The sequence below is a fragment of the Elgaria multicarinata genome, chromosome 10, assembly GCF_023053635.1.
Source record: "Elgaria multicarinata webbii isolate HBS135686 ecotype San Diego chromosome 10, rElgMul1.1.pri, whole genome shotgun sequence".
Taxonomy (NCBI): Eukaryota; Metazoa; Chordata; class Lepidosauria; order Squamata; family Anguidae; genus Elgaria; species Elgaria multicarinata.
Window position 1 is genome coordinate 69,697,390 of NC_086180.1, and position 25,561 is coordinate 69,722,950.

Sequence of the window (25,561 nt, forward strand, 5' to 3'; positions counted from 1 at the left end):
TAACTATAATGCATTGCCAACTTGAAGGTTGATGCAAAAGTCGCAGTAAATCGGAACTACAAATATGTGCATTACCGGGTTAAAAACCCAGCGCTGCGTCGAATGGGTGGCTGCGTCATGGTTCCGGCAGCCCGTTTACTAGCAGGGACTGGCCGGCAAGATCACCTTACGCCAGTCCTTTTACAACTTCATTGGCTGCCAGTCCAGGTCCGGGCCCGATTCAAAGTGCTGATATTGACATTTAAAGCCCTAAACGGTTTGGGGCCAGGTTATTTGAAGGAACACCTCCTCCCATATGTACCTGCCCGGACCATTAAATCATCTACAGGGGCCCTTCTCCATGAGCCCCTGCCAAAGGAAGTGAGGCAGGTGGCTACTAGGAGGGCTTTCTCCACTGTGGCACCCCGGTTGTGGAATGAGCTCCCCAGAGAGGTCCGCCTGGCGCCTACACTGTACTGCTTTCGTCGCCAGCTGAAGACCTTTTTATTCTCTCAGTATTTTAACACTTCATTTTAACTTGAATTCGAATTTTGCTGATTTAACTTTGTATTTTAATTTTATATCAATTTTGCTGCGTGGTTTTTATCCTGGTTGTGCTTTTTATACTGTATTTTGTATTTGTGCTTTTAACCTGTTGGTTGTTTTATTATGGTTTTAATTTTTGTGAACCGCCCAGACAGCTTTGGCAATTGGGCGGTATAAAAATGTAATAAATAAATAAATGTGAATCTGCGCATTTAGGTTGGGGTAAAAAAAGCCATATAGACATCCCCCTTAGTCTGTAGTTTTTGTCACTTTTAACACTATCTATCAAATATTAGATGTGTCAACACGCAAGAGATAAAATAACTTTTTATTCCGGTGGTACGATTTTATGCCTACTGAACACAGTGCAACTTTATTCCCTACATTGGCATGCAGACAACAGGTTCAAGGGGTTCAACTGAACACCCTAATCCGCCGCCGCCATGTTTGCCCTGCCCGCTCCGTGAGCAACTTGAGGTTGAGTTCCGGCACAGGCTCTGGCATTTGGGGCTGCAGGGCTTTGCTATAATTAAATCTCCTCCGCCCTTCCCTCCTGGAGATCGGTATCTCTCTTGGCTGTTTTCTGCTGCATTCTCTCTCTCTCTCTCTCTCTCTCTCTCCCTCCCTCCCTCCCTCTCTCTCTCTCTCTCTCTCACACACACACACAGAGGGAAGAAAAGCTGTTTAATTTCATGTATGAACTTGGTCTCTCTAAAACGGAGGAGATAGGAGTCCTTCTGTGCAAGGAAAGGGTTAATGCATAGCTCACTTAACCCTTGCTTGCCTGGCCAGCTCCTTCTGAGCAGGTGCAGTTTGCATCCATGGCGGGAGCAGCAGCAGAAGCAGCATGTCCTCTCTCTTCGAGGTCCGTTGTGTTTGGTGGGGGGGCTCCAGAGACAGTTTCAAAAGTATCAGCAGCAACAGGAGCCTGGTATGTTCTTACTGGTATTGTTGTTTGTTTGTTTGTTCATGGTTGCTGATCTCCTCTGTTCCCTTTTGTTTCAGCAAAATCCATTCCCATCATAGTCCCATCTTTTCATGGGGTTGTTTGCACTGCCATGTTGGGTACAAATGTATTGGGGTTTGGTGCGTATGTGTGTGTGGATTTGTAGACTGAGAAATTCATGTGTGTGTGTGTGTGTGAGAGAGAGAGAGAGAGATGAGGTATATTCAGAAATCTTATGTAGGTCTGCTCAAAAGTAAGTTTAGTTAAATTCATTGGGACTTACTCCCATGTAAACTCGCATGTGTATGAGAGAAATGGGTGTTTTCCATCCCCTCCCTCTGCTTTAAATGTTGCAAGTTTCTGGGTTGAACACTCCTTAAATTTGGGCTTAAAATCCATTTTGTTTTGCTTTGTAAAGCATCTCAGTCATATTGTGAACATGTGGTTTTTTAAAAAAGCCCTTTCTTTCCTTTTTGTAGTGCAAGTTAACACATAGACCTCGCTAAATTCCTCCTGTTTGTTGGGCCACAGTTAAAACACACACCTGTGATTGTATGTAATCCAAACAGTCTCACTTGCATTGACTCTTACTTGCCTACTGCCTCAGTCTGCCTATGTGTGAAATGGGTTACTTCCTCTCCCATTGCTTTCAATAAGTAGGCTCTGCCACAAACTGCTTTCTCTGTGTTATTCTGGAGAAATTTCTGGGAGGAGGGGTGACTCCCTCAGCTCTTGCCTCCAGTGACCTCACTTTCCGTCCCACCACTTAGGTAACTAAGGTTTGGGGTGTGTGAAGTGGAGGCCCTCATAACTGTATCCCCCTTCAAACCTCTGATGTCTGAACTTATTCTTGGCAGCTTTCCAACCTATACTCCAGCACCAGCAGTCAGAGCTAGTTAGATCACCCCCCTATCGCCTTCCCACAATTTCCAATGCAGAAAGAGAAAATAGGGCCATAGCATAGCAATACACCAGATCCCCAGTAAGTGTGCTTAGGATAGGTGCCCTTTTGTGCTTTACAGTGCAGGGGGTGGTGGAGAAATTTTATAGCAAAAAAATAGTATTCAGAGTCTCCATTTTAAAATGTGTATTTTAAAAGTACATATTACTTGTTAATTAAAAAAATACAGTTTACTTCAGTTTTCGTTTATTTTGTTTGTTTGATGGATAAAAAAAAAGTCCTTTATTACTGTATGTTCAATCAATGTTTACCTTTAAATAAAAAATCCCTGGCCGAACCACCTAATGAAATGTGCTGTGCACGCCTATGATTCCCCAGTAAGAAAGTTTGCATAGGATGATCAGTTTGCTACCCTGTTCTGTAAAGAGTGCCTTCGGGGGCGGGGGCTTAGTTTACTGAAGGTATATAGAAAACAGTAGGAAGTCTGCATGCCTTACTAAGCAGGCTTTCAACAAATTGCCATAATTCACTTCCTTGGTGACTGGTTTGCTGTAGCACTGATGATAAACACAGGGATTACATAAAATCTATATGTCTGCTGTCACAATCAGCAATCATAACAGGTACGTTATTGAGCTTGCCTGTCAAATAAATTCCTTTACTGTGTGAAAAGAGACTTATTACTCCAGTCAGTCATGCTACAGATAGCCAGGATTCAGCATAATCTAAATTGATAATAGAAGACTGGCTAAATACTATCTATACCAAACAGACAAGATTCTTCACCATCTTACCCTCTTCCATTGCAGTTTTATTTATGGCAGCACCATTAAAGTTGGTTGACAGGAAGTCGAAAAAAACTTCCTCCATTAGGGTTGCCAGCTGACCAGAGAAAACAAATGACCTAGCCTGCTCCTGTATCTTTAATAGAAATAGTGACAGGGGGAAGGGATGATAAAAAGTGCTCCATGACACCAAATCCACCTATGCATAGAATGACAGTTCTGGATCCAAGAGCACCCCTAAACTATTATCCTGATTCTTTAGAGGGAGTGCAACCCCCTCCAGAATGGGTTGAGCATCACTTAGCCAGGCATACAAACGACCCACTGACAGTACCTCCGTCTTGTCTGGATTGAGTCTCAGTTTATAATCCACACATCCAGTTTTCTTTATTTAAGTAACTGAGGGCATGTCTACACCATGACTTATCCCAGGGTTTGCCCCGGGATCATCCCTGTGCATCCACATGACACACAGGGGATCCCAGGGGCAGGGAGGGATGATCCCTCCATTTTCCCAGGATAACTGGGACGGCTTTTACTAGGGATGTGCTCCGCTCCGATTAGGAGCGTAGAAGCAGTAGCGGATTGGCCTGCTCCGCCTTACCCAGAGGCGGAGTAGGAGCGGACCGCGGACCCCCTAGAAGCAAGGCGAAGAGAAGCGACCATTTTTCGGAGCTCCGAGTTCAGGCGGAGCGCTCCGGTCGCCATCTTGAAAACATTTCGCCATAGGATTGCATTGCGGCAAATAATCGCGCATAACTACGTTGTTTTTGAAGCTATCGTTCTGGAAATTCTTGTGCACAGAGAGTCGTGGATGGGGGTCATTTTGAGACCACTCTCACCTCTCTGCGTGCTGTGGTTCACGTGCAATATTTTTTTAAAAATCGGGTCAACCGCGCGGCTCAAACTGCGTTTCGGCTTTTCGCCCATAGGATTGCATTGAGGGAAAGAATCGGGGATAACTGGGGGGGGGTTTAAGCTATCGTTCTGAAAATTCTTGTGCACAGAGAGTCGTGGATGGGGGTCATTTTGAGACCACTCTCAACTTTCTGCGTGCTGTGGTTCACGTGCAATATTTTTTTAAAAATCGGGTCAACCGCGCGGCTCAAACTGCGTTTCGGCTTTTCGCCCATAGGATTGCATTGAGGGAAAGAATCGGGGATAACTGGGGGGGGGGTTTAAGCTATCGTTCTGAAAATTCTTGTGCACAGAGAGTCGTGGATGGGGGTCATTTTGAGACCACTCTCAACTTTCTGCGTGCTGTGGTTCACGTGCAATATTTTTTTAAAAATCGGGGTTTGGGTTTTTTTTATTTATTTTTTAATTTTTTTGGAAGCGATGACAGGCACATTCAACTCCCAATCCTGATGAGAATTGATCTCCTCAGAAAGCATCCTCCTCCAATCCCAGCGTTGGAGGGGGGACTAAGGCAGACCCACCCTGAGAACTTTCTGTTTTGTGTCTCTTTGTGGGTTGGCGTTCGTGGAGGGAACACTTAGTTAGTTAGTGCTCCTGCTTTGGACTTTGGAGATAGATTAGGATAGGTTTAGTTTGGCGCGTGTGTGTGTTTGTTTGCTTCTTTCTGACTTGTAGCTTAGTTTGCCCTGTGTTTTCCCCTTACTTTGATTTAATATAAACTTTATTTTTGAATTTTGGAGTGTGTGGTTGGGTTGGTTGCCCCCCCCTTCCCTGTATTAAAGCCTGACTGTTCTGCTTTTGTGAAAGCTTTCTTTTGAAAGCATACACACACTTTTTGTCCCATTTCCCTACATTTATATTCTTAAACATATTTTATTATATTCTTTCACATAGTCCATTAGTATATATTCTCATACATATTATATTAGTATTCATATTTTGTTCTTCTTATAGTAGTGGTTGGTTCTTTTCCCCCCTCCCCTCTCTTAAATCCTGATTGTGTTTCCTTCTATCTTCTATATACCAAATATACCAAAAAAATTGGATTCTCTTTTTCTTCTCTGTGTAACTTGGACAGAGTGGGCTGCTTTTGTCAAGTTCAACAGGCAGCCACAGATTGAGCATTTTGGGGAAAGCATACGCACACCATTTCCCTATTCTTAAACATATTATATTATATTCTTTGACATAGTCTTAGTAGTCTATTAGTATACATTCTCATACATATTAGTAGTAGTATTCATATTTTGTTCTTGTTATAGTAGTGGTTGTCCCATTTCTTGTCCCATTTCCCTACATTTATTAGTAATATTCTTAAACATATTATTATATTCTTGTAGATATTCTTAGTAGTATATATATATATATATATATATATATATATATATTAGTATATTCTCATACATATTAGTAGTAGTATATTTTATTGTTCTTGTCCCATTTCCCTACATTTAAACATATTATATTCTTCTTATACATATTCTTAGTAGTACCTTATACATAGTATTAGTAGTATTAATATTTTGTTAGTCATCATGAAAAGAGGAAGCAGGCGTGCTGAAAGCAGCAAGGCTCAGTCTGCCAGCAGTAAGCAGGCTTCCTCTCCTCCTGTGAAACTCAAACGGGCAACTCCTTGGCTGACTGCTCCAAAACAGAAGCAGGACAAGCAGCAGGCAGAGCCACTCTCTTCTGCAACTTGTGCCCGGCGTTCTCTTTTTGAGGGTGGGAATGGGAAAAGTGCCCGTTTGCAAGAGGCACGTGGCAGCAGTGCCATTAGAGGAGGAGGAGTATCCCCAACTCCTTCATTCTCCTTTCAGCCCACGAGCCCGCTGATGGACCTAGACGAGGTCCTCAGCACAGTGGAGGGGGGGGAGGAGGAGGAGGCGGTGGGCCTCCAGGATGTGGGGGCTGAGGAGGAGCAGCAGCAGGCCGAGGCTCTCTCCCCAGTCTCATCCCACACCCCTGTTTCTGTGGCAACACCAGAGAGCTCAGGCGGGCAATTGGTGGTGTCACCACGGAAACGAAAGACAAGCATCGTGTGGGACCACTTTGAGTTGGGAGCGGATCCCCGCTTTGCTGTCTGTCGCCACTGCAAACTCAGCCTAAGCAGGGGTTCATCGACAGGGCATTATGGAACCAGCAGCATGAAGATGCATCTTCATAGGCAGCACCAGGCGATCTTGCTGGGGAAAGAGGCGGGCAAGGCGACTGGTTCCAGGGGAAAGCCGAAGGCTGCTGCTGGCACTGCCACTCTAAGCTCTCCATCTCCCATCCCCACAAGGGTTAGGCAGGCAACCCTGCAGGACATGGGGTGGGGGAAGTATTGACCCACAAGATGGCGTTTTCCAATGCCCACCCAGGGTGCTACTGTGTTGGGGCATCTGCCGGGACTGACTCCTCCCCAATACTAGATCTATGACATGTCACTCTGCCTGCCCCTCTGCTAGCCTGTCCTCCTCGGTGACAGACTCGCTGGGATGGTTTGCGTTTGCAATGCGTGACTAACTGCAATGCTGGCTTAGAAACCAGCCATCACTTCCTTGTGCCCCCAGAAATGCCCGCAGCCTGCCTGCCTGCCTGCCCGCCTGCCCGCCTCCCCCGGGGTGCTGCTGTGGTGGGGCATCTGCCAGGACTGACTCCTCGCCTACTCTGCCTGCCTCTCTGCCCGCCTGGTGCCTGGTTTGCTCCCAATCGTCCTCCTCTGTGCCCCTCAAGGCGTAACTGCTGGCTTAGAAAGAAATAACCAGCCATCTTTGCCTCACTTTGCGCCCACTTATGGGTTGGTTTGCTATGCGTTAGTGCTCAAGCCATCCTTGCGGCACTACAATGCATGCTGCCTGCCTGCTTTCCCTCCCTTCTCCCCTTCCCGCCTTGCAGCGATGGTGTATGTGTCTTGCTTTGACTCAGGGGAGAAGTCCTTCCTGCGCTCACTTAGACTTTATCAAGTTCAATAATCCCTTTTTCAAATGTGCCAGAAGATTTAGGGTTATCTCGTGGCATGTTGGGATTGCCTTGGAACTGGCCCCATTGAGCTGTCTGCAATTGCAACTTTAAATCCCTGACATACTGGAGTGTTCAAATTTCAAAAGTTCCCCTAACATCAGGGGATGATGGGATTGCCTTGAAACTTGGTGTCCATGGGGACACATGGGTAAGCTGTCATGGGACCAAAGGATAGGTTTCTAACGTGCAAATTGACGTAGTTGTAGAATGGGACTTGATTTGGGGTGAGTTAAAAAGTTTAAGCCGCGCCAAAAATCAGGGGATGATGGGATTTGCTTGCAACTTGGCATGCATGTGGACACATGGATAAGCTCTCATGGTGCCGAGTTTGAGGTTTCTAACATGCAAATTGACGGAGCTATCCCAAGGGGTGTGAATGGGGTGCCCGATTTTCATAAATTCCCCAAAAATCAGGGGATGATGGGATTGCCTTGAAACTTGGCGTCCATGTGGACACGTGGATAAGCTATCATGGTGCCGACTTTGGGGTTTCAAACATGCAAATTGACGTAGTTGTAGAATGGGACAATTTGGGGTGAGTTAAGCCATGCCAAAAATCAGGGGATGATGGGATTTGCTTGCAACTTGGCGTGCATGTGGACACATGGATAAGCTCTCATGGTGCCGAGTTTGAGGTTTCTAACATGCAAATTGACGGAGCTATCCCAAGGGGTGTGAATGGGGTGCCCGATTTTCAAAAATTCGCCAAAAATCAGGGGATGATGGGATTGCCTTGAAACTTGGCGTGCATGTGGACACGTGGATAAGCTATCATGGTGCTGAGTTTGAGGTTTCTAACGTGCAAATTGACGGAGCTATCTAAAGGGGTGTGAATTAGGGTTATGGGTGGTGCGTTAGAGGGTAGAGCCGCGCCAAAAATCAGGGGATGATGGGATTTGCTTGCAACTTGGCGTGCATGTGGACACATGGATAAGCTGCCCTGGTGCCGAGTTTGAGGTTTCTAACATGCAAATTGACGGAGCTATCCCAAGGGGTGTGAATGGGGTGCCCGATTTTCAAAAATTCGCCAAAAATCAGGGGATGATGGGATTGCCTTGAAACTTGGCGTGTGTGTGTATACGCCCATGAGGTGTCATGGTGCCAAACGTGAGGTTTCTAACTTCAACGGAAAAAAAGTTGTTTACTTTTTTAGCTTTCAATGCAACCCTATGGGGGGCAAAAACGGAGCTCCGGATCCGGATCCGGAGCTCCGAGCGGAGCGGAGCGGAAGTGGGCGGAGCGGGGGCGGAGCGGAGCGACCCGATCCGGAAAATGGCGGATCTGCAAGTGAAGCGGAGCGGGGGGTCCGTGCACACCCCTAGCTTTTACCCCAGTTTCTTCTGTGGTCTCGGGATCGTCCCGAGACCATGGGATGTGTGGGTGGCCATCCCAGTTTCATCCCAGCTTCTCATGAGTAAATGTGATGAGCACCCCGTGCACATCTGGGGTGGGGAGGGAAGCGGGGTCGTTGTTTTTTAAAACTTACTTTTGCACTGGAGTGCTGTGGGTCCTTTTCTTTTTTAAAAAAATGTTGGGCATAACATTCTCCTTCCTCCCGGGATGTTGCGTGCTGTGTGTGAACTCAGGGGGAGGATCTCATGATAAACATATCGTGAGATCCTCCCCCCTCCGCCGGGAGGGAGTCTCCATGGTTCCAAATTCAGCTCAGGAATCCAGCCCCCAAAATGTGGGGCTCAAGTTCCACAGCTGAACTCCTAGTTCTACAATCTAGCTCTTCAAAATACAATCTAGCCCTATCTGCCCAACCCGCTTCCATCTGCCAGTGTCAATCTGCTGCTACCTAACCTAGGGTGATATCATTCTGAATGCTCAAAGAGAATTTTTCATGCTATTTCTATTTTTTCATGCTGTTCTATTTTTCATGCTACTTCTATTCAAAACAACTGAGATAGTTAAACGGCTTTATCTCTCCCTGATCATAATGATTGTTTGACCATTTTTTCCCTTTGCCCATAAGATTGTCATCTCATTAGCTATCGTTTTGAAACATGATGCCCAGAGGAACTATTAGAATCCCTTAAAATTTCATGCATTTTGGACAAAACACACACACCAGACTTACACATCCAGGTCAATGGACAGATCAAGGATGAAAGGAAGATTTCAACCCAGCCACTAAACGTTTGAGACAGGATTTTTAGGTCAGATACAGTCAAAACAATTCCTCCCTCTTGCCTCTAAAAGGACACTTTGTGCCTGATCTTTTTGAAATTTGGTGGCCATGAAACCCTTGTGGAGTTCAAGCTTGTACATTTCAGATTTAAAATGGACAGACAGGAGAAGACTGGTTAGGTGTTCCACCGGATATAAAGGAAAGGTGATCGGAAATCACTGTATTTTAATTGCCTCTCACATGGTGTCGTTCATCCAATTGCACTGAAATGTGACAGGCATTATGCTATGCAGGAGTATTTAAAAGCCTGAAAATCACATGCTATTCAAATTTAACATGCAAATATTAGAGGTGGCAGAAAGCAGGTCAGGACTTGTACTGATTTCTGAAATGGGAATTGAAATCTGAAAACTGAATCAACTAAATATGAATTAATGAATTGAAGTGTTACTAAAGAAAGGCATTGTGCAAATATATTGAAATCCAAAGAACAAAATGGGGAAAATACCATTCCCCCAACACTCCACAAACCCAAAAGATGTAGAGCGACATCAGATGAGTGTGTTATTGCACACTTGCTACTGCCCACTTACGGATGTTCGTGCATCTCTTACACAATGTAATCTACCTCCCACGTGCCTCCTGCTCCTTCCACTAATTTTTCCGTCGCAAAATAGACCCCTTTTAATCCATGTTTTTTAAAAAACAAAAGCAGTGCAGTGTGCAGGAAAAGCGATGAAATATAAACAGGCCATGTGGTCATTGCTGCTTCCTTTCTCCCCCTGTGTAAAGAGAGCTTCGCTATTGTGGGACAGCAGGAGGAGGCCATAGCAACGGTAGGGAAACATGAAAATCCACTCATCTGATGACACTCATAGTAGCCCTAGCGAGTTGCTGCAACACATAGTTCAGCAGTTCACCACATGAGGCAGCAGCTCAGAGACCAAAAATTTCCCAGTTTGAGTCCTGGCTCTCCCGGCCCTTGTCTATATTACTTCTATAATGCTGTGCCCAGAAGCGCAACCTGGGGCACAGTCGCATTGATGCTCAATAATAATAATAATAATAATAATAATAATAATAATAATAATAATAATAAATTTATTTATTTGTTACCCACCTCTCCCTCTGGATCGGGGCAGGATACAACACAAATAAAAACACCATAAAATACATAAAACTAATTCAAACGTTTAAAACCAGTGCATCATTAAAAGCAGCACACCATTAAAAAGGCATCTTAAAATTCAACTGGGTAGGCCTGCCGGAACAGATAGGTCTTTATGGCTTTCTTAAATTCTGGCAGACTGTTAAGTTGACGAATCTCTCCTGGCAAGCCATTCCACAAACTGGGAGCAGCAAAAGGTCCTCTGGGTAATAGTTGTCAGTTGTAAATTCTTCCCAGAGGACCTGAGTATGTGGGGTGGATTGTACGGGAGAAGGTGATCCTGCAGGTAGCCTGGACCCAAACCATGTAGGGATTTAAAGGTGATAACCAACACTTTATACTTCGCCCGGAAACTAATTGAAAGCCAGTGAAGAGATTTTAAGACTGTTGTGATGTGGTCACCCCTAGGTGTACCGGTGACCAGCCTGGCTGCCATATTTTGAACTAGTTAAAGAAGCACAGTTGAGGGTTTCCAGGCACCGGCACCGTGCCCACCCACCCGAGTGCTCACGAGGCTGGTCCTGGGGTGCCTGAGAGCATCTGTGCTGGTTAGTGTGGTTTTAATGGGAAAATGGGGCTGATGTAGGTTTTTCTCTTTCTTTCTTTTTGTTAGCTGTAAATGTGAAGGATTGCGTTTAAATTGTAAATGCAAGCATCCCCTTTAAATTTTATTTTTCCTTAGCAAGGCTCCGCAGGGGCACAGAGCCTTGCTCTAATCTAAAAAAGTCGTGGTAAATCCCCGACTTCTTTAGTGCAGAGCTTCGAGACTTTGTCCCTGGATTGATTTGAAGTGGCTGTTGCATCGTGTAGACCACGTGCTGCCACTCTGAAGCAATCCAGGGGCAAAGTGGACAAGCCCCTGACTATCATATCATTCAGTCTTCAACTGCAACATATCTAACCTCATACTTATCATACGTTATTGTAATGGTTAACAAAGTGAAGCAGTTAAAAGGGTGTGTGAGATACAAATAATAATAATAATAAGAAGAAGAAGAAGAAGAAGAAGAAGAAGTAGAAGAAGAAGAAGAAGAAGAAGAAGAAGAAGAAGAAGAAGAAGCACCTCAGCTGAAGGTGCCACCATCATGTCCTTTGTAAGAGAAATGAAAAAAGGACATACAGGCCTTAGCTAAATCTACCTTATAACCCAGGATGGAGGAGGGAAGATCTCGTGTTGTGTTTAACATGAGATCCCTCCTCTGTTTACACGTGAGGCGCGACGACCTCAGGAAGAGAGGCATTGCGCCTGCCATTTTTATTTTTTAAAGGAGAAGCAGCGCATGAGCATTCGTGCGCAGAAGGTAAGTGTTTTCTTAATTTAATTTAGTTTACCCGCTCCCCCCACCCTAACCCCGATGGGTGCAGTGCTCCTGGCTCCGCACAAGTATTGCGTAGAGCCAGGTCAAACCACGGCAACGGGCCACACGTTCTGCGGTCTTGGGCTCAAACCCGGGACCGTGGAAAAAGCGGCCCCAAAGGGAGGGCTCTATCCCAGGGCAAGGGAGGGATGGTTCCTCCCTGATCCCAGGATCCCCTGTGCGTCATGTAGATGCACAGGGACGTTCCTGGGGTTTGCCCCATGATAAAGCCCAGTCTAGCTAAGGCCTTAGACTGCAATCCTATGCTCACATTCCTGGGAGTAAGTCTCATTTAACACAGTATTGCAGTATTAGGCTTCAATCCTATACACATTTACATGGGAGTTAAGTCCCATAGAACTCAATGGGGCTTACTTCTGGGTAGACATGTATAGGATTGTGCTGTTATTTAATTGCACTACAAAGTTTTGGTCTAATACCACCCACCCGAGTGTAATATAAAATACTGTCGTTATCCAAAGCAAAATAGCCATGTTTTGTGGCTGATTTGTGATGACATGACTGTCGAAATAACTTCCAGTATGTGAATAACCTTTGGGGTAGGAAGCCCCAATCTCATTGGTTACTGTAGGTCTGGAGTTTTAAAAATAGGAATTGAAATGGAATTTTAAGGCCAGAAGGAATAATCTCGTGTGATCTCCAGGATAATACAAGTTGTATAATTGTGCTAAGTAATTCCTGCTTCAAGGCCTATAACGATATTAGAATTTGATCTGTGAGTAATTTGTGACAGAAAATAATAACCATACATGGAACATCTCAAGGGCAGAGAGCAGGCAGTTTTTAGATTTATTTTTAGCAACAGGGGGTTAGCACTGACTTTGAGTCTGGGGACAAATCAGTCATTGGTGCCAAATACCAACCAAAGCTGCAGGCGTAGTATTGGTGTCACACGAAGTGGCTGCCCAGCGTCCACAAATATCCATACTGCCATATTCTGCATCAGTTGAAGTTTCTGAACTATCTTCAGAAACAGCCACCACATACAGCACGTTATAACAGTCCAGCCAGGATGTCACCAGAGGATGAATAACTGAGGCAAGAACCTACAGACGGGGCTGCAAGTGGTGTAGCAGCCCAAGCTGGAGAAGGGTACCCATGGCCAACACCACCACTTGAGCTTCCCCAGTAAGCACCAAGTCCAGGAGCACAGCTAAAACGTGTACTTGGTCCTTCAGGGGAAATTTGTAAACTAAATGTTCACTGTTTTTAACTTCTGTAAACCACCCAGAGAGCTTCGGCTATGGGGCGGTATTTATTTATTTATTTATTTTATATACTGCCCCATAGCTGAAGCTCTCTGGGCGGTTTACAAAATGTAATATAAATGTAATGAATAAATAAATGTAATGTATGGAAAGAAAAAGTGAAGGCTCAAAGAAAACATATGACAACAATGACTAATAATAATAATAACAACAATAATAATAATTCAGTTGAAATATTCTTGATACAAAGAATAAAGGGAAAACATTTTTTAAAAAAGATGAGGAAAGAAGCAGTAGAAGAGACTCATTTAAGAGCCAGAACAGCAAGAAAAGCAATTGTTCTGTGCATATATATTTCTTCTTTGAAATGAAACGTGGCGAGAAGTTTTGACTGGATGGGTATTGACACAATTAACAGGGCTGTTGTGAATAATACTACATACAGTGCCACTAGGGGTTTTTTTTTGGGGGGGGGGTTGATAAAATGCCACTTTGTAGCTGGGTTTCCTTAAAACCTTGCAGCTTCACTGCTACAAGGCAAATAAATGATAAATTTAGACAGCAGGAGGGAGCGTGGTCCATCCAGCCAGAAAACTGCATTGCTGGTGGCTATCTGGCTCATCAAGCCCATTCCCTACCCTGCCTTCCCGTGCTTACTTGGACTTACTCTGCAGTCCCACTGCACAGCCATCATGGGGGTAAACAGGCCATATACACATCCCCTAGGTGAAGCACTTCACACACCCACATTGTGTGTTCGATAAACAAGAGGGTAGGCTTAGGTCATTTCTATAACTACAAAATGAGAACAGAAGAGTGAAACAACAGCATTAGTTAATAACCCCTTTACAGGGAAGTAAATTACCCTGGAAATGCAATTCTGCTCTAAGTTTACACAAAGAAATACATGTTTTTAAGCATTTCAACCTTATGTTCCGTAAGTAATTAGAATTTGAGAGCTATGATTGTTTCTTTGCAAATTCCTGGAGTAGTATTTTTTAATGCAGTTTAGGTTTTAGTGCAGCATTGTGTTTTATGTCTAAAAAGGTTGTCCACAATTTGAGTTATAAATGATGGCATAATAGAATTATGGTTGGTTGCACTATGAAAGCGGTATGAAAATGGCATATAAAATGCAGGAGCCACACTGCTGCTTTGTAGCAGTATTGAAGTGCACTGACAACTGTTGGGGCCCATTGACACATACCATATACCACTTTATCCTGCTTGGTTTGGCTCCTGCCTTTTATTTACCGCTTTCATAGTGTAATATCCTGCTTAGTGTAGATTAGGCCTAAATGAAAGAAAAAGAGCTATCCTGGATAAAACACTAAATGCTTTTCTTTTTCTTTTAGGATTATCGGGTGAACATATTTCTCCGTCAGAACTGGAATGATCCACGTCTTACGTATAGTGAATATCCAGATGACTCTTTAGATTTAGATCCATCCATGTTGGACTCTATTTGGAAACCTGACTTGTTCTTTGCCAACGAAAAGGGTGCAAACTTTCATGAAGTAACGACAGACAACAAATTGCTACGAATTTTTAAAAATGGAAATGTGCTTTATTCCATCAGGTAAATTGCAGACTTTACGTGGGAACTCTGAAGTGGTTTGGGCGCAACCCACATTCCCTTAAAGTAAATGGTAAAATCATCACTGTTTCGGGATTGTTCACATTTGTGGATGCAAGGATGTAGCCTGAGTCATTCATATATAATATGATCAGTGAAATCCCTGAAGCCTGATTCAAATGTCATGGCCTCATGTGGAGACCATAACTTTGAACTCGCCCCCAAAGTATCATTACTGAATTTTCATTTGAAAGCAAAAAAGTCTGTTGTTTTACCAGGAGTTTATTTTACTGGTTCTAACTTTCAGTTAACAAACTGAAGCTTAGATATGGGAGTGGTGTGACAATAATTGTATCTCTTCTTTATTTGGGGGGGGTCTTTCCTATATAGCACTGGTGCTCTCAAGTTTTAGAGGATCATCAGATGAGTGTTTTATAGCATGCTCGTTACTGGGCATTCACAGATCTTTGCAGGTCCTTTTCACGATGCTGCCTTCCATGTGCCTCCCACTAGACATTTTCCCATTAAAAAAAAAAAAAAGACCCCGGAAAATCCAATTTTTCCTCCTTCAGAGAAATGTGCCACCATTTCCCACTGTGTGCAGGAAAAGCAGTGCAAGAAAAAACCCCACTGAATGGGCCACGTGGCCTTTGTTTACTTCCTCTTTCTTCAGCATGTGAAGGAAGAGGAAACTGCTCATCGCTATTGTGGGAGAGGAGTGATGGGAGGGAAATGTGATTCCCCCCTTGCAATCTGAAGAAGCTCCAAGCTAACAGTCTACTCTGAATTCTTTTCTTCAGTCATCTGGGCTAGATATCTGGAGGTGGAATAGCACATACTTTCTCACATTGCCGGTGGCTGACCACAAATATTCCCTCTTACAATGTAATAACAAGAACATAATGTAAGAGAGCTTTGTCTATTGGGCGGTATAAAAATGCAATAAATAAATAAATAAGGTAAACCCTGCTGGATTTGACCAAAAGCCAATCAAGTCCAGCAGCCTGTTTCCCACAGTGTCCAATCAGATGTCTATAGGAAGCTCGCAAGCATGACACAAGGGCAACAGCCCTCTTCCAGTGTTGTTCCCTAGTAACTGGTGTCCAGAGGCATGCTACTCGGATGCTGGAGGTAATATATACTCTACATTACTAGTAGCTATTGATAGGCTTTTTTCCAAGAAAGTATCTTGAGGTTCCAAAAGGAAATCTCCAAATGCAATTCCATATAAGCAGGTGCAAAACTATGTATGTTGGGGAAATAAATCCCAACTTTTCACATATACTGATGGATCTTGGAGTTGTGGTGGTCAACTCAATGAAAATGTTGAGCTAGTGTGTGGTTACTATGAAAAAGGTAAATTAGAACATAAATCGAGCATAGAACTATCATACAGCCCTCATACAAATCTATGGTGTGACCACATTTGAAATACAGTGTACAGTTCTGGTCACCACACCTTTCAAAGAAAAAGGATATTGTACAGTTGGAAAGGGTGCAGAAAAAGCAGAAACCAAATGATCAAAGGGCTGGAGCAAGTTCCCAAGAGGAACAGTTACAACAGCTGCGACTGTTTAACTTATAAATATAGTGAGTAAGGGGAGACATGATAGAGGTGTACAAAATTATGCATGGTGTGGAGAAAGAAGTTTTTCTCCCTCTGTCATAATACTAGAATCTGGGGTCATCCCATGAAGCTGAATGGTGGGAGATTCAGAACAGATAAAGGAAGGGCTTCTTCACACATACTTAAAGTATGGAATTTAGTACCACAAGATGTAGTAATTTGGACGGCTTTAAAAGGAGATTAGACAAATTCATGGAGGATAAATTTATCCATGGCTATATATTACTTTCAGTATAGGAGGCAATATAGGAGAGAATAGCATTCTCTCACTTATGTTCCCAGCAACTGGGAACATAAGTGATTGAATACTAATACACTCATGTTGTGGGCTTGCCAGAGTGAACAAGCCAGAGTGCAGGACACGGACTAATGGGCTCAAGTTACAGGAAGCCCGATTCCAGCTGGACATCAGGAAAAATTCCTGATTGTTAGAGCAACCAGTTACCTAGGGAAGTTGTGGGCTCTCCCACACTAGAGGCATTCAAGAGGCAGCTGGACAACCAACTGTCAGGTATGCTTTAAGGTGGATTCCTGCATTGAGCCGGGGGTTGGACTCGATGGCCTTGTAGGCCCCTTCCAACTCTGCTATTCTATGATTCTATGAGAATGCTGGACTTGACTGGTCTTTGGCCTGGTTCATCATAGTCTTCTTATGTTCTCCATGAATTTGTGCAATTTCCATTTAAAGCCATCTGAGCTGGTGGCCATCACTTCTTATGGTAGTGAATTACATAGTTTAACTATGCACTATGTAAAGTTGTTTGTCCACTGTACTGTTTCCATGGGATGAATGAAATTTATTAGTAGTTTATAGAAGTTTATAGTATTTTATTAATGGAGCAGGACTATGAATTCATTTAAAGTGAATTAAAAACAATGATAGCTGATCAGAATTTCATTTTTGCACAACTGTCATATAATAGCTGCAGCATAGAGTCCATTTAAGTGATAAAATAATAGGATCTGAAATCATAATTGGAGCTGAGCAGTTGGGTAAAAGTGAAATCTGTGATATTTCTCAGGTTATGGGTTCAAGGCCTTCTCTGATCTCTAGTCCTGATAGTGATTCCACAAGCATCTGAGATTCCTAGAGGAGAAATGGACAGGTCTAATTTAGGCACAAATTTATGCAGTATGTGTGATACTTGAGGCCAGCTCTGGTATAGCTTTTCATCCACTGAGGAACATTGTGTTGGGATGAAAAATCCACATGGATTTTGAGGTAAGATCGAGGTAAAGAGGTTTAGAATTGTGTTCCCTAATGGATTTATTTATTTTTTTAAAATATATTATTATTATTATTTGCAAAACCAATGTTGATTTTGTTTTCCAGTGCAATGTTCTTCATATGCACTCTGTCCCCTATGGCAAAGGCACTGAACCTCTGTCAACCTGAGAACCCAACTCAATTTTGGAGAAGTTCTCAGGGGAGGCATTCCAGTAGTGGTTGGGGTTCAAAACAAAACGGGTGAAGCAAAAATACTGGCATATTTTAGCTTGAAGCTCTTACTGCCAGTAGGAGAGGCAGTTCAACCTTTTATAATTGGGACACACACACACACACACACACACACACACTAACCAAGAAATGGCCAAATGATTGGTAGTCAGCAGGGGGAAATGGTGGAAGAAGAAGGGGTTTGGCCAACTGGTGAACTCTGGAGAGCTAGACTGGGACCCCATGGGGATTCTTCCACAGCCTCCCTCAAGCTTTTTGGTTTTTTATGAACAGAGGATTTACTTAAAATAAATGATTGAATTTTCTTGTAATAAAAAGTCAATTAAGAGGCTTCCTCTAGCAGAGGGCAGGCTCAGATGGCTTTTATCTGAAAGACCTAGGATTGTGCTTTAGCCTCACAAAACACTAACATGGACTCACAGGATTGGGCTGTAGTCTGCAATACAGCTGACTCCTGGAATGAATTGCATTGAGAGAGTACTGTGAAAAAATGTGAAGGCCAAATATATTTACTCACAGGTAAGCCCCATTGATTTTCCTGGGGTTTCATCCCAAGTAAGGTTCATGGGACTGCAGCCTTAATATATTCAGGATAATAAGCAGATTGACTTCGTATTATTCTCCAAATGCCTAATTGATTCTCAGCTTATACTATAAGAATTACATGTGTCTGCCTGGCTGCCAAGTGTCATCCTCTTTACTGCATATGGATCTGTTCATATAGTAATTTTAAATGGGAGGGACTCTGTGCCCTTCACAGTACCCTTTATAATAGTTGTTTTGTATCCTTTCAGATTGACTTTAATACTCTCCTGTCCAATGGATCTCAAAAATTTCCCAATGGATGTCCAAACATGTATAATGCAGCTGGAAAGCTGTAAGTGTAAACATAGTATTTTCATGTTCATAGTAGACAGCCCTGTAGCAGGTTAAAGACTACTATTTCATAGCAGAATGAGCTTTCATGGACAATAACTGTCTTCTTTGTATGCATCATGTTCCTTGTTGATGTTATAGATGGAGAGGATGATGATGATGATGATAATGATGATGATAATGATGGCAGAAAAGCATGTTCTCCTGATCCAGGAACAGAATATGCATCTCACCTTGGGGGGCGGGGAATGCTCATCTCCAGCCTTTCCCCAGAAATGTGGGGAAAGAAACACAAATCACTCATGTTTCCTATCCTGCATCTTCTTTGGAATGTCCAAATTGGTGCCTATTTGCAATTACATGTAATGTCCTACGGATGGGGTGGGAGCGAGAGCTGAGGACCACCATCTGCAATGAGCATAAGTGTGAGATACTTTTATTAATTGTAATTATTTGCTTCCAGTCAGATGGAAACAAGCAAACTGGAATGAAAAATAAGCTGCACGACCTATTTGTTTTTCTGCTTGTTTTTTTCACAGTGGAAGTCAGGTCACGCTTAAAGAATCTGTGATATAGTTAGCTTCAGGAATTCTAATCTTCAGATTGAGCTTCATGCATTTGGCTCTCCTGGGGGCATGCTGTTGGGTTGCCTTGCAGGGAAGTAGTAAAATCAGTGCAGTCAACAAGATGAGATTTCTTAACCACAGCGGGATGCCTAGAGATCCACTTGGATTCAGCAATGCAAAGCAAAGCTGCCCTGGAACATGTGCCTTAAATAGTAATTTGTAAAAAAAAAGAGAGAGAGCAGAACTCCAGTACGTTACTGTGACTTGGAGAACGATAGGGCAAATGTCTCATCTAATTGAGCTCTTTGTGAATAATTACTAACTGTACAAAAACAGTACAGAGTCTCCCATTGTGTCCAAAGCACTTTGTGTATATGATCAAACCCAGTGAGAGGGGGTGCGATGCAGTTGTTTAAAAGAAAAGCTGGCACTGCGGAATGCTATAGGAACAAAAGTGGCAGCATTGAAAATTAAAGAGCGATATGATTGGAAGAAAGGTCCCAGAGCCCCTTTGCACATTCAGTTATACTGTAGACCTGGAGAGGCTTTATGGGGCACAACAGAACCGCCAGGGCCACTTCCCCAGAAAAGGCTCTCACTGAAAAGCCTCTTCAGGGGGGACTGTAGCTTAGCGGAAGAGCCCCTGCTTTGCATGCAGAACATCCCAAGTTCAATCCCCAGCAACTCCAGGTAGAGCTAGGGAAGAATCTGGCATGAAACCCTGGAGAGCTGCTGCCAGTCAGAGTCAACAATACTGGACTACATAGACCAATGGCCTGACTCAGTATACGGTAGCTTCCTATCCTTCTATATGACCTTCTTCAGGCATTACCTCCCACATGGCAATCACAAACATGAGGAGGAAGAGTGGGGCTGTGCCTTCTGTCCCATCTTTGTTGTAGGCCCTGGGCTCATCTACACCAAGCAGGATATTGCACAACAAAAGCGATATATAAAAGGCAGAAGCCACACTAATGCTTTATACAAGTATTGAAGTGCACTGCAGGATCTACACTACTGCTTTACAGTGGTACTGAAGTGCAATGACAACTGTTGGGGCCCATGACACATCTTCACCAAGCAGGATATAACACTGTGAAAGTGGTATGAAAGCAGTATATGGTATGTGTCAATGGGCCCCAACAGTTGTCAGTGCACTTCAATACTGCTATAAAGCAGTTGCGTGGCTCCTGCATTTTATATACTGCTTCCATACCACTTTCATAGTGGAATATCTTGCTTGGTGTAGATGAGCCCCCTGCCACCCCACTCACAGCCAGCCACACATTGGCAAGAATATCTGAAGAGACGACCTTCCTCTATGTCTGGTGTCTACATCTATGTTTTCAAATCTAACAGGGAAACAACTGTGGTGGTGGGGCCACCGGGTGCAGATCTGCTCTTTTCCTCCGTATGAACACAGCAGAAGGGGTATGGTTCCCCCTCCAGAATGATTCCCCTGAAGGTGACACATGGCAGAAGCTGTTCTCCAAGCAGAGATGGGCAAATGAGCAGTATTCGAGATTGCTAGGATTCTCTGGAAAGTGTCTCGCCGCTTGTTTCCTGCCCGAATCCCTTTTGTGTTTGTGATTGCGGCTCACTCTTTGTGAACAGGAAAGTTGTACAGTGATCGTCTGTGACTTACGCACTCGCTCTCATGTTTCTTGCTCTCCCAGTGCATTGCACGTTCATTACATTGGGCCTCTTCAGCTGGCTGACTATCTAAAGAACCCGTCGGTGGCTAAATATCGTATTGCTTTCTCCAAGGCCAGATGCAATGTTTATTCTATTGAATTACTTCAGGGCAGATATGCTGGTGTCCCTTATCAGGAACGACTGTGCCCCTGTAGGAATATGGGAGTGGAGACGATGGAGCATATCCTTCTGTCCTGTAGCTTTTATAATCAGGCCCGCCATCTTATGATCACCCCATTGTTGAGCAAACTGTCCAAAAGTTCAGACAAATTTTATGTTAAGTTTCTGTTGGAAGATAAGTCCTCAAGAGTAACTTTGGCTGTTGCTAAATTTCTTACAGTGGCGGCCAGGATTAGAGATCTCTGTGTATTAGACGAAAGTTGATAATAGCTCTAACTGTATGATTTCATGTTTGATTCTTGTTTTTTCATGGATCTATGGATCGCAATAAAGAAGTATGGTATGGTACAGTGATTGAATGTGAAAAGTCCCCAAATTTGTCCAAATTTCTTGTAATTTGTGCAACTTTCCTCCATAGACTAAAGCAGGTCTGATTCAGTATACAGGAGAAATTTGTGCAAATTATGAAATGTGTGCAAAAACCAGTTGTGCTAATCGGTTGTGAAAAATCTTTGGAAATTTGAAACAGATGCGTGCTTGTGATCACGGTCATCTTCAGGGCTTCAGACAGGGCATACTCATTTCTTTTGTGAGCAAAAACAACATTCTCATATATCCCTAGCTCTAAGCTCAAATCCCCTCTGTGATGTCTTGGGCTGTTCTTGCATAACCACTGCAGCATTTTATCCAAGGCAGGCTGACTGTTCGTCACATTCCCATTGGCACTACTCTGTATCAGCTATCAAGCATACAAAATTACAACAGTGTAGCTGTCTTTATGATACCCAAAAGGCTTTTAGTATAAGTCGTGGCCTGCTCTTTTTCACCCATCTCATCACATCTGAACTCTGCTCATTACAGGACTGTACAATGTTGACTTAGCACACCACATCTGGTAATAATCATTGCACTGGTACAGTAGCATTCACACATGCTTCTCTTGACATATAGGTACTGGGCCAGCTCATGATGCCAGTGCAGAAAATGGATTTAGTAATGCATTAGTAAAGCAGTTGTAAGTGTTATTCTCACCCACTGAAAGTGTGTGTGTGAATGGAGTGGCTTATAAGATCAGGCCATAAGGTTCACTCTGGCCATAGATGGGGTGATATCCCAGGGATCGTCCCTTTCACCCCCTAGTCTAGCCATGGTCTATGATATGTTGGAAGAGTATTCCAAGTGTTCCTAAACTGTGGGCTATGATGCACTAATGCTTTAATAGGATATGTAGCCCTATTGTTCTTTTAAGATTATTTATGTATTTTGATATCAGAAATGTAAAAAGTACATATGCAATTTGCTATGCAATTTAAATGATACCTACGCCCCTATGCGCCAATCTGGTATATGGGGTGATGATACTGTGGGCTAATCTACACCGACAGCCCTTTTGCAATGGAAAAGGCAGGCTCCTGAAGGTTCCCCACTTCCGCGATCGCCCCTCACGAGGCACACACAACTGATCTGTACCACAATTGGAGGAGGGCCATCATGGAAGTCTGTATGCCATGTTACGGCGGATCCGTGTGTGTATTGGTAGGAGTGGCCGGGCTAGGCAGATGGCTATGGGGCACAGGATTATTATTTTTTACTGACCCATGAGGGATGTGCAGGAGCACAGACCCACAGCAACACATGGGGTGATAGAAACTCCATCAAATATATGTGGTGTAGTGGCTAAGGTGTTGGACTGGGAGTTGTGAGTTCCAAGTTCTAGTCCCCACTCAGCCATGGAAACCCACTGGGTGACTTTGGGCCTGTCACAGACTCTCAGCCCAACCTACCTCACAGGGTTGTTGTTGTGAGGATAAAATAGAAAGGAGGAGGATTATGTATGCCACCTTGGGTTCCTTGGAGGAAAAAAGGTGGGATATAAATAAATAAATAAATAAATATGCATTTCTGCGCAGAGATATGTTTGTAATAAAAAAATACACTAGGTAAAACACGCCGTTACCCATGCACATGCCCCTCACAGCTGATTGGCTGTTTGCCAAGCCCGGAACTCATGGCGAACAGCAAGGACCTCACAAAGGGGGGGGGGGGCAAGCGCACAAATTCTTCACAATGGAAGCAAGAGAGATGGAAAAACGTGACAAAAGCAGTCAGGGATATTCCGGGAAAACTGAGAGGTGGAGCTGCGATAACCTTGGGAGAAGGTGAACGTCATGTGGCCTGTTAGTGATGATTGTGATACAGTCCTGCAATAAACGGTTGGTGTAGACTCACCTTGTGTCAAACCCCAGAGGGATCCTATGTTAGCCTGTGGTAGCAAGAACAAAAAATCCAAGGATGTAATCCTACGTACTCTTACTTGGGTATAAGCCCCATTGAACTTACTTCTGAATAAGCATGCATAGGATTGTGCTGTAACAAATTTATTGAGGTATAAGCTTTCATGGGCTGCAATTAACATCATTGCATCTATGAAGTGTTATCAGTTGACATGGAGATAGACAGACAAACAGACAGGCACACGTGCACGCACACTCTCTCTCTCACACACACACACACACACACATGGACACCGAAAAAAAGTTGTCAACATTGAGGCAAAAAGGCCACGAGTTCAAAGAAGTTGAGACTGTGCTAAATTGCTTCCTGCAACTGAAAGCTGCTACTTGAGCTATTTCCTTGCAAAGTGCTTCAATCAAAATCACATTTTGTCAATTATACATTTTCAAATTTATGTTCATCTTAGGGTATATGGTTTGTAGTTTTCAAAAGCAAGTTTCCATGGAGAGCATTCGAAGTTCAGAACTGAGAAAGGTTTTATTTTTCTGCCCATTTTTTTAAAAATGAAACTTTCCCCCTACAGCAGTGTTAAAAATAACAAGGGGGAAAGGGACAAAAATCCTGTCAGGAGGAACTCATGTGCAGAGAGAATCCTAAAGAATTAGAGGAACTGGCTGACTTATTAAATAATATACTCGTATTAGGGCCTTTTAGTTTGTTGTCTTAAATATTTAAAGTGCCTTAATTTTTATACTGCTAAACTGAAATAGGGTATGTGTTTTGCAAACAATCCCCCCCCCCATCTCCCTGCTTTGGGGATTTTTCTACCCACAAAGCTAGGAGGGGGGAATGTCAGGGAGTTGAGAAGGGAACTGATCCTAATTGATTTAGGCTGCAGTCCTAAATACTCTTACTTGAATGAATGAATGAATGAATGAATGAATATCTTTATTGAATAAGTCTTCTGACCATTTTAAAAAATCACATAATCATTAAAAACAAACCGACATTACTTAAAATTTATGATTTAAAATTTAAAAACAATATTCAATTCGTAAATGATACATTATATATGACTAACAGTTAATAAGTATATTACAACATTTGATAAAAACTTATTAATCCATTTTTTCTAATTCTTTTTTCCTTATACTGGCTGCTTTAAGAGTGAAGAGAGCAACCCTCTGGGTCACAAAATAGTTAGAACCACGTAAGAGAATGGAACTTGGAAAGCAAGTTCCATTGAACTTGATGGGATTTACTTCTGAATAGACATGTATAGGATTACACTGTTATTGAGAGCTTTATCACACCAGCGTTATACTGTGCAATCACTGTGAATTGCATGCAAAGGACTCCGAAGTTTTCCACCTTATAATCTGCTTTGATTGTGAAGTACTCCCATGCATCCTGCTTTAATTGTGCTATAAAAGCAAAAGACTTGCCGTATTTTGATACTAGTTTTCAAGCGGCCACTGGGGCGCAGGAGCAGGATTTGATGAAAAATTAACAAATGCTTACATCTGCGTAAGCTTTAAAGATAAAGACGTCAAAATTGGCACAGTAATAGATATAAAGGAGAGCTTTAAGCATCCGTTGATCTGTTATGATTATTTTACATTTCCCCCCCCCTTAAACCCACTTCCTGGTATGCAAAGGATCTAACCGCCCGGTAGCAACAACAACAACAACGGCGACAGTTTAGCGCTGTAGGGATAATTCGAGGGAAACAGGTCCGTGGGATGAAGCTATGAGACAGACTGTGGATGGAGATGTGCATTGTTTAATGATTTTTCACTGTAGTTGTGTATAATGCAGATATGCATTCCGATTGCATCCCATTCTGTCTATATTCTGCCTCACCTAGACAGGCAGAACTAAGTGCCACTGGAGCATGATAGAGCCAAAGTTCTGCTCCTTAGAATTGGCAAACTGCAGCAAGATAGGGAATGTTGCTCAGTGCATCCCTCAGGTCTTTCTCCCGGCGCTATTCAGTCAGAGAACAATGGCAAGGATTCGCCCTCAGTCACATCATTCCAAAACAGACAAATTGGCTAATGGTCCTGGTTTTGTTTGCCTCTACCTTTATCAGTAGAGTATGGCCTAAGGAGGTATAACCCCCCTGGGCAGGGGCCTTAGCATAGTGGTAGAATTCATGCTTTGCATACAGAGGATCCAAGGTTCAATCCCTGGCTTCTCCAGGTAAGGCTGGAAAAACTCTGTCCTGAAATCCATAAGAGCTGCTGCTGGTCAGTGCCCACAATAGTGGGCCAGATAGACCAAAGGACTGACTCAGTATATGGGCACTTCCTATACGGAGTCATTTTGCTCTGGTGGCATCCTTTTGTGGATCACTGATTCTCTGATATTAGCCCCAAATGGTCTGGCTTGCAGGGGTCTCTCTGTGGCAGAGGGAAATCCTTCCCACTATAACAGTGGT

The 25,561-nt window shown here is 43.3% G+C and overlaps 1 protein-coding gene across 1 annotated transcript in view; it reads left to right on the forward strand.

Annotated features, from left to right (window-relative positions):
* The window catches only part of GLRA3 (glycine receptor alpha 3), a 111,301-nt gene that overhangs the window by 58,665 nt on the left and 27,075 nt on the right, over nucleotides 1–25,561 (forward strand). The window contains exons 4-5 of the mRNA XM_063135199.1: nucleotides 14,323–14,546; nucleotides 18,424–18,506. Of these exons, the coding sequence (XP_062991269.1) occupies nucleotides 14,323–14,546; nucleotides 18,424–18,506 (307 nt within the window). The remainder of the gene's footprint in view (nucleotides 1–14,322; nucleotides 14,547–18,423; nucleotides 18,507–25,561) is intronic.